General features: G+C 38.2%; 1 protein-coding gene across 1 annotated transcript in view; it reads left to right on the top strand.

Moving 5' to 3' along the window:
• Window positions 1-9,147, top strand: part of Tpte2 (transmembrane phosphoinositide 3-phosphatase and tensin homolog 2) — a 137,004-nt gene that overhangs the window by 24,876 nt on the left and 102,981 nt on the right. Inside the window, exons 4-7 of the mRNA XM_013011816.1 lie at window positions 3,742-3,798; window positions 4,873-4,908; window positions 6,172-6,222; window positions 8,528-8,584. Coding sequence (XP_012867270.1) covers window positions 3,742-3,798; window positions 4,873-4,908; window positions 6,172-6,222; window positions 8,528-8,584 — 201 coding nt within the window. The remainder of the gene's footprint in view (window positions 1-3,741; window positions 3,799-4,872; window positions 4,909-6,171; window positions 6,223-8,527; window positions 8,585-9,147) is intronic.

Here is a 9,147-nt window from a genome sequence, read left to right as displayed (position 1 = left end):
CAAAAGTCAGAATCAGTATTTTAGCCTGAAACTTTTATTATATATATATATATATATATATATATATATACAAGGAATATTTTCCTATTTGTTTCTATTTTTCTCTTTCTTGTCAAGGGTTTACAAAGTTACAGCACATTTCTGGTAGCCTCAGTGTAGATACCATATTATTACTATATTAACTTGGCCATTTATTTGGCAGTTTTTTGTTTAGGGGGGAGTAATACTAGGGCTTTCACTGAGGTCCTCAAACTCTTGTAAAACTTTTCCACTCAAGGCTGATGCTTTACCTTTTGAGCCACATCTCCACTTTCAGCTTTTTTTCCTGGTTAATTGGAGTCTCATGGATTTGTCCTATCTTGGCTTGCTTTGAACCAAGATCCTCAGAACTCCTAAGTAGCTAGGTTTAAAGGTATGAGTCACCAGACCCTGGATGGGCAATATCTTTTTATTTCCTGTTGACTTTGAATTTTCTTGTATAACATATATCCACTCTATGAAATATTGAGGAACATATCACTTTCTCTCTAATGCTTTTAAGTTATACTGTACAATGTTTCTAGATAGAAAATCATTAGTTATCATGATGTAGTGAAACTGGTTTTATTTAACTTTCTAAGTCCTCCTGTGTAGCAATTGGATTAATCTGTAAAGTATCTTGTACTTTAGCTAAACTTAATATATTTTGAAGATTCAAAAAGGTTTTCTGTATCTGGAACTAAAATATGAAAGGCAATTGCAGAATGTATGTCTCAAGGAATTGATAAAATCTACAGAATTATAGATCTGATAACTTTGTGGGCCAAAAATTTGGAGATGTTGAACACTACCTAAAAGCTTGGTATGTGTGGCTTTCACCTTATTTTTAGTGATACTATAAGTCTGTTTTAGAAACAATGACTATAAAATTCTTATGTGCTTTCCTTTTCTTAGGATTATTTGAATTTGAGAGATTTGTATGTTCAGATCCATTTGCAGATCCGTGTACCACTGGTTGGTACGCATCAGACATAACAAGTAAGTCATAGCATTCAAATGTGCTAAATTTTGAGCAAAAATCCTAGGCTTGTTTAGTGAAATCAGGAACACAGCTATACCTTTTTTCTTAATAATGTAAAGTGTATGGAAAATGTTATTTAACATGTTCACAGATTAAAGGCCTTGTTCTATGCCTTTACTGTTCGTTAAAATACTGAAGTTTAAGTTCTGTGATAGCCATGTTCCAGTCCTTTTAAGTTTCACTCTGGGGGTGGCTGGTTGTTCTAATAATAGTGGATAGTGTGTTAGGGATGAGAAACTGGTATTCAGCCTAGCTGTGTTCCACAAGGATGGCCACAAGGGCTTCAGGTATTTAATTAACACCAGAAACATACATCATTACCATGTTGAAGGTAAAAAGTTTTTATTAGTGATATTAGTGCCTTACAATTCAGCATTATGTATGATAGACTCTGAAAACATAGTTGGGCATGGATGGCTGCAATCGTAACACTCAGGAGGCTGAGATCTCAGGATTGTGGTTCTAAGCCAGCCCAGGTAGCTAAGTCCCATCAGATTTTTGTCTCCAATTAACCACCAAAAACCTAGATGTTATGCATATACCAAGTGATGGAGTGCTGGCCTTGAGTGCCCAAACATTGAATTGAAGCCCCAGTAACTGGCACCAGAAAAAATCCAAAGGGAAGAAAGATGTGACTCAGCCAAAGAATTTTAAAGATAGCTCACATTGTATAAATAGCATGTAATAGTCTGAATAAGGCCTGTGGTGTATACCATTGGAAGAATGTTGATTCTTATCAGATCCTGTCTTCAGCTGCTGGTTTATTCATGTCCCATGGAGAAGACAGTATTTGTACCCCCAAGCAGCTTACTAAGGTAGTTTTTCAGGCTTCATAAAGTGCAGTTTTCCCTCACTATATTACAGTTCCCTTTTTGCAGCTTCACTGTATCAAGGGTTAAAAATTAAATCCAGGGGGCTGGGAAGGTGGCTCAGTGATAGAGTGCTTGCCTTGCATGCATGAGTCCCTGAGTTCGATTCCTCAGCACCACATAAGCAGAAAAAAGCCAGAAGTGATGCTGTGGTAGAGCGCTAGCCTTAAGCTCTGGGACAGCACCCAGGCCCAGAGTTCAGGCCCCACTACCTCTCCCCCCCCAGCAAAAAGAAATTCAAATCTGTATTGCAGAGTTTTTGTTATATCATGGGATTTTGCTGATAAAATTATGTAGGTTTAAGAGTATAGAAAGTGGGGCTGGGCATGTGGCCTAGTGGTAGAGTGCTTGTCTAGCACACATGAAGCTCTGGGTTTGAATCCTCAGTACAGAAAAAGCCAACAGGGGCACTGTGGCTGAAGTGGCAGAGTGCTAGCCTTGAGCAAAAGATCCCCAGTGACAGTACCCATCCCCTGAGTTGAAGCCCAGGACTGGCTAAATAAATAAATAAATAGTGTAGAAAGTGTTTAAGAGCATGGGAGGTGTTTATAAGTATAGAGTGTGGTAAAGATTAATAAGAGAGTGGGAAAGGTTTACAAAGCCTTAAACTATAAGCATATATCTGCACACACACACACACACACACACACACACACACACACACTAAAATTACTGCTGCTACTTCACTGCTACTTTCATCTATCGTAGGTGTTGATCATTGTATACTCAGTTAAAGGAGTTCTTATAGCATTCATAAATGTCTGATGCTTTGGAGCCCTAAATAGTTCACTAAGTAGTCTATATATAAGGGGTTTGTTCAGTCTCTTCCAGCTTTCTTCCTTGACAGAAACCAACTGAAGTGTACATTCTTACTTTTCCATACCTTTGCATACTTTTTGGTGTTATAGTTCTGTGTTGGACTCCTGGTAGAAAGCAGTAGCTATGTAGAGATGACTTTGTTTTGGTTAAATTCAGTCTTTTCTGTTACTACTACCACTACTACTATGACGACTAGTACCATTATTATTATTATTATTTTGTATGTGTATGTGTATCTGTCTTTTTTGCATTTTACTTTTTTCTTTTTCCCAGTGCTGAGGATCAAACTCGGGGCCTTTCTCATGTTTTTCCACTGAGCTAAATCTTAATTGTTTATAGTCTAACAAAATATCCTTTAAAAATGAATTCATAGGAAAGAAAAAATCATTCTAATAAACTAATTTTTGAGGGCTTGAGCCCAGGAGATTACTTCATAAGTACTTCATAAAATGCTGTATAATTGAGCTCTATACCATACTGTACAACAATTTAGACCACTCTTGACCTATTTACTGTCTCTTTCTTACAGAAGACTCAATAGCAATTAGTCCATGGTATTAGAATATTTGTTCTAGTGTTTTTACTTTTGTTTTTCTTCATAAACTATTACCTGAAACCATCCTTTCATTTTTGACTTACCCAGTGTTTCATTTACCAATGGATTCCAGGCTAGCCTGAATGGTACACAAAATAGGGAAGAAGAAGAGGAAATTCATGAATTCTAAACTTACCCTCTTTCCTTCTTCCTCTTTCCTTCACATACATACATACACACACACACACACACCTGATATGTGCACCTATCAGATTATTTCAGGTCTCAGTTCTGTGCTCTGAAGTTGTTTCTTTAGCTCTGTCAAAATTTCTTGTTTGTATTTGTTTTGTTTTTTTTTCTTTTGCTTTTTTACTTTTCTATCCTGAAATCCTAAAGTACCAAGAGTCTCATTGCCTTCCAAAATGTCTGACTGCTTTTTTTGTGTTTTCTCTTTGTAGCAGAGTTATACATGCTACAACAGATACTAGAATAAACTATCCAGAAAATGAACAAAAGTAAGTTGACTTTACTAATATGAGTTGTAAAAGGCATTGGGACTTGCTGACAGATTTCCTTAAAAACCACTGGTTTCTGTGGGTAAGTGGTAGAGCATTAGCCTCCAACAAAAAAGCTCAAGGACAGCCCCCGGACCCAGAGTTCAAGCCTGGACCATTAACAAAAACAAATAAAGTAGCATACAACCTATTTCACAGCTCTAGAGGATTGAAGTGTCAGGTCAAAGAGCCTGCAGGGTTGGCTCTTTATCAGGTCTTTAAAGAATTTTCTCGACCCTTTCCCCCTATTTTGCTGTTTGTCCACAATTCTATGATGTGTATATTCATCCTATAAGCCTGCCGTATTTTGTAGAAGACATTTTTTCCTAGACCTAGAAAGAAAATTTCTCATAAATCTGATTCCAAGGTTTCCAGTCAACAAGAACAATGTAAAGACATAACTTACCTTGGATAAAGGGCTTAATCCCTTGCGCTGTGACAAGATTGTATCTGCTTGAATCTGTGGTAACTGGATTTCCTAGTAAAATCTTGTTGCAGATTAGGGTATGTGTGTGTGTTTGTTGTTATGGCTAAAATTCAGAGCTTTGTACCTATTCTGCTTTTTTATTAATGGCTGATGTGTTAATTCTTTAACCCTTTTTCAATCCACCATTTTGCCAGTTAGTTGCAGATGAACTCTCTAAGATATCCCAATTTGGGTAGCTTCAAATTGTTATCCTTTGTTCTCAGCCTCTGAGTAGGTAGGCTTATAGATGTGAGACAGAGACATGCCCAGCCATCCCAGATTATGTTGAAAGCACAAAAAGGGAGATCACTGAATAAGCTAGCAGAGAAAAAGTGTGACTCGAAATTGAGCACCTAGCTAGCAAGCACAGGGCTCTAGTTCAGACTAAGTACTTGAGAGAAGTGGTTTAGTAATAGAAGAGCTGGAGGTTTAGCTCAAGAGACTGAGCCTGCTGCCTAAAACTGCCTAGCATGCCCAGGCCATGTTTTCAGTAGTCAGCACTGTAGAAAAGTGCGATTTCATCTATACTGTCCAACTTAATTTTCTGTTTGTTTCTCATTTGTTCACAGCAATGACAACAGTACCAATGAAGGTGTAACTACTGGGTGAGTTATTTTCTTTGGTGATCTGCATGGTAAACCATTTTGGAATATGATAACAATCGACAGAATACATGAGGACCTATCAAAAACTGTATGAAATAATTTTCAGTTTTGAAATTAAATAGAAAATGATAAAGCAGGTCAAAAGAGACTTGGTCATGGTCTGCTGTAAATTCAAGGACTGGCAGCCACAATCTTTAGAGGATCAGTGGCTGCATGCATACAGCTCATGAAGAGCCAAAGGAGGTGAAAATCCCTCTCAGAATCAAGCAGGTAGTCCCAGTTTTCTACAGAACCCAGGAGAATGGAGCTCATCAACCCTGGACCAATGCTTCATTCTCTAGGACTCAGTAACCTAGAAGGCCCCCCCCATCACATTGGATGGGTGTCCTGCTTCTAGCCTGGTGTCCCTATCTGATTCAAGGCAGCAAAGTCAGTCTTAATTCATGTAATTAAAGAGGGAATAGAGAGAACATGGGAAGCAGAATATTTTAAATTAGTCTATAATAAAAGAGAATTCAGTTTTGTTATATGTACTCTAATAGAAATATTCATTTGGGGCTGGGAAGGTGGCTCAGTGGTAGAGCGCTTGCCTTGCATGCTTGAGGCCCTGGATTTGATTCCTCAGCACCACATAAGCAAAAAGAAAAAAAAAGCCAGAAGTGGCACTGTGGCTCAAGTGGTAGAGTGCTAGCCTTGAGCTGAAGAGCTGAGGAACAGTGCCCAGGCCCAGAGTTCAGGCCCCAAGACTGGACCCCCCTCCCAAAAAAATAATCGTCATCATTTGTTATCTTATCTATTTTTGTTCCCATATTTATTTAAGCTGGGGTCAGGGCCTCAGACCTGACCCTGAGCTTTATGTGCTCAAGACTACCACTTGATCCACAGGCCCAAACTCAGCTTTTTTGGTAGATAATTGGAGATAGGAGTCTCATGGACTTTTTGGTCCATGGTGGTTACAAGCGATCCTCAGAATTCTGCTGCTTGAGCAGCTAGAATTGTAGCCCTGAAGCACAGGCACCTGCCTAGAACAAAATTATTTTAAAATCATGAATGCAACCTTTTTTAGCCAGGTGTACACTTGTAATTTTCCCCAGAAGCCTCATTTGTAGGGAAAGATAGAAATACTGCTTTTCATGTAACTGAATATGTAAAATTTGATATTGTACCAATTTATTCGTTCTGACTTAATTGTAGTTAACTTGAATGAAAAAGTAAATTTATTAATTCACTTGGTGTTTGACTGTGTGTAACTTAACCCTTTAGCCCGGAGAAGACTGAACCTCTAGAGATAATCTTACAACATGTTAACAAAAGGTGAGATGTATATGTAACTTAAGATACAGAGATATTAAACTAGGTATTATGGAAACTATGAAATGGTTGGGCATTCACGTTATGTCTGTTACATTTCTCCCATTTCTCAGTTATTCGAAAAAATAAGAACCCATCCAGAAGAGAAACATTGTGCTTTTTCAGTGAGTTCTGAAGAAAACCCTTAGAATGCTAGTAGATAGTCTATATAAGGTAGTATACATTTTCTGTGACTGTAGTAATCAGTTTCTGCAAACTAAATATGCCATACATTCACAATTTATCTCACAGTCCTAGGAATAGAAGTTTCATAACAGGGTATAAAAAATCTCTCTACACCTCTAAATGCTATTTGTTGACAATTTTATGACATATATACTCATCCTCTAGGGCTCTGCCTTATTTACTTACTTGTTTGTTGTTTGTTTGTTTTGTTTATTTAGCTCAGGTCCTGTGGCTTGAATTCAGGTCTTGGGCACCGACTCGTGAGTTGTTGTGCTCAAGGCCAGTATGCTACCCCTTGAGCCATAGGTCAATTTCTGAATTTCTGAGTAGTTTGTTGGAGATCAGAATCTCAGGAACTTTCCTTCTTGGGCTGGCTTCAAACCATGCTCCTCAGATCTAATTTGCTGAGTAGGTAAGATTACATGTGTGGGTCACCAGAGCCCAGTTCTGCCTTATTTTGAATGTGAAGTTCTTTGAATTCTAATTTTATTTTTTGGGTGGGGGGTCAGGTCATGGGGCATGAACTCTGGGCCTGGGCACTGTCCCTCAGCTCTTCAGCTCAAGGCTAGCACTCTACCATTTGAGCCACAGTACCACTTTTTTCTTTTTGCTTATGTGGTGCTGAGGAATCGAACCCAGGGCCTCAGGCAGGCAAGACAAGCTCTCTGCCACTGAGCCACCTTCCCAGCCCTGAATTCTAATTTTTTAAAGTGTGAATTTAAGGTTTCTGACATTATGATATGAGTAGTGTAAGGACTTGATTTACACTGGATAAAGGGTGAAATCGCTGGCACAATGACAGGTTTGTGACTACTTTAATGTGTTATGATTTAATTCCGTATAAAATCTTGTGCAACATGACAAAGATTAGGGTGTGTGTACATGTATGTGGGGGTATGTGTGTGTGTGTGTGTGTGTGTGTGTGTGTGTGTGTGTGTGTTGTTACTTATAAAGCTTAGAAAATTATTCCTATTCTGCTTTCATATTCATGGCTGATTTGTTAACTTGATTACTATACTTTCAGCTCAGCATTTTACTGGTTAATTGGAAATGTTCCACCCAAGACATTCGTAATCTCGGTGGCTTCAAATTGTTATCCTCTGGTCTCAGCCTCTTGAGTAGATAGAATTATAATTGTGGGAAAGTGGCATACCTATTCATACCAGATTATGATGACAGAACAAACAAGAAGATAATTGAAAAAGCCAGCATAGACAAAAGTGTGACTTTAAAATGAGCACTTAAATATCAGGAACAGGGTTCTGAATTCAAAACTCAGTACTTAAGAAAGAGGCAAAACAGCTGGCGATGTAGCTCAAGTAACTGAGCACCTGCTTAGTCTACACAGACCTTAGTTTAAAGGTCAGCACTTTGGTATATATAAAAAAAAGTATGATTTTTTAATTGTGAGAATTAAAGTTCTTTTTTTTCTTTTTTTATTGTGAAAATACCAGAGGGGTTGCAATTACATGGGCAAGGTAATGAGTATACATAGTACAACTTAATTTTCTGTTTCTTTTTCTTTTTTTTATTGTAAAAATACTGTATAGAGGAGTTACAATTACATGGGCAAGATAATGAGTACATATCTTATCAAGCATTTTAGCTTCCTGCTTTGTTTTCGCTTCCCATCCCTTCCCATCCTCCCCATGCCCTCCCACTCAATCCTCCCCGCCCCCCACCAAAGTTGTAAAGTTCATTTACGACGTAACAACTTGTACATCTCATTGTTGCAATGGGTCCACCTGCATCCCCATTTAAATGATTTGTTTTTCCCTTTCCCCTCCACAAATTATACTGACATGAAATACAGTGAAAGCAGGGGTTATACTGTGAGGGAGGGACATTCAAAGCAACAAAGAAATCATCTTATAAATGTGTTAGAAACAATCTTATGAAAGAAAAAAATCATTTGAATACATATCTTAGGTTTCATTTCCCTAACATCACCTTATCTGACCTTTTCTGCTTGACTCAGACATATACTAGATATTGCAACTAAAGGAAACCATGGGACCTATGTTTCTTTGGGCCTGGCTTACTTCACTTAATAATTTTCCGTTCATGTTTCATTTGTTCACAGTGACACAGATACCAGACTAGATGTTGTCAATATTTCTAATAACAACTTGACCACTAGGTGAGTTGCTTTCTTTTATCACCGCAGGGTAAACCATTCTTTGGGGGGGGTATGATGACAATCGACAGAATACATGATGACCTATCAAATACTCTATAGTAATTTCAGTTTTGCAACTAATAGAAATGCTAGAGCAGGTCAAAAGAGACTTGGTCATGGTCTGCTGTGAACTCAAAGACTGGCAAGCACAATCCTTAGTCAGAGTATCAACATGCATGTATGTGACTCATAAAGTAATCTTAAAGTAATGGTCAGAATGAGATGGATAAAGGAAGGGAGAATCTATGAAAGAGTAAGGATTTTGTTTAATAGTTGATATCGCATAGATAAAGGCATTAAGCTTGGGTACATAGCTAGGTAAAGAAAATCCATAACTGCTTGTGATAAGAAAAAAAATTAAATTAAGGGGCCAGGGTGGGGGGGCTGGGAAGGTGACTCAGTGGTAGAGCGCTTGCCTTGCATGCATGAGGCCCTGGGTTCGATTCCTCAGCACCACATAAGCAAAAACAAAAAAGCCAGAAGTGGTGCTGTGGCTCAAGTGGTAGAGTGCTAGCCTTGAGCTG

The sequence above is a fragment of the Dipodomys ordii genome, unplaced genomic scaffold, assembly GCF_000151885.1.
Source record: "Dipodomys ordii isolate 6190 unplaced genomic scaffold, Dord_2.0 Scaffold1, whole genome shotgun sequence".
In the NCBI taxonomy this organism is placed as follows: Eukaryota; Metazoa; Chordata; class Mammalia; order Rodentia; family Heteromyidae; genus Dipodomys; species Dipodomys ordii.
This window is presented reverse-complemented; position numbering and strand designations above follow the sequence as displayed.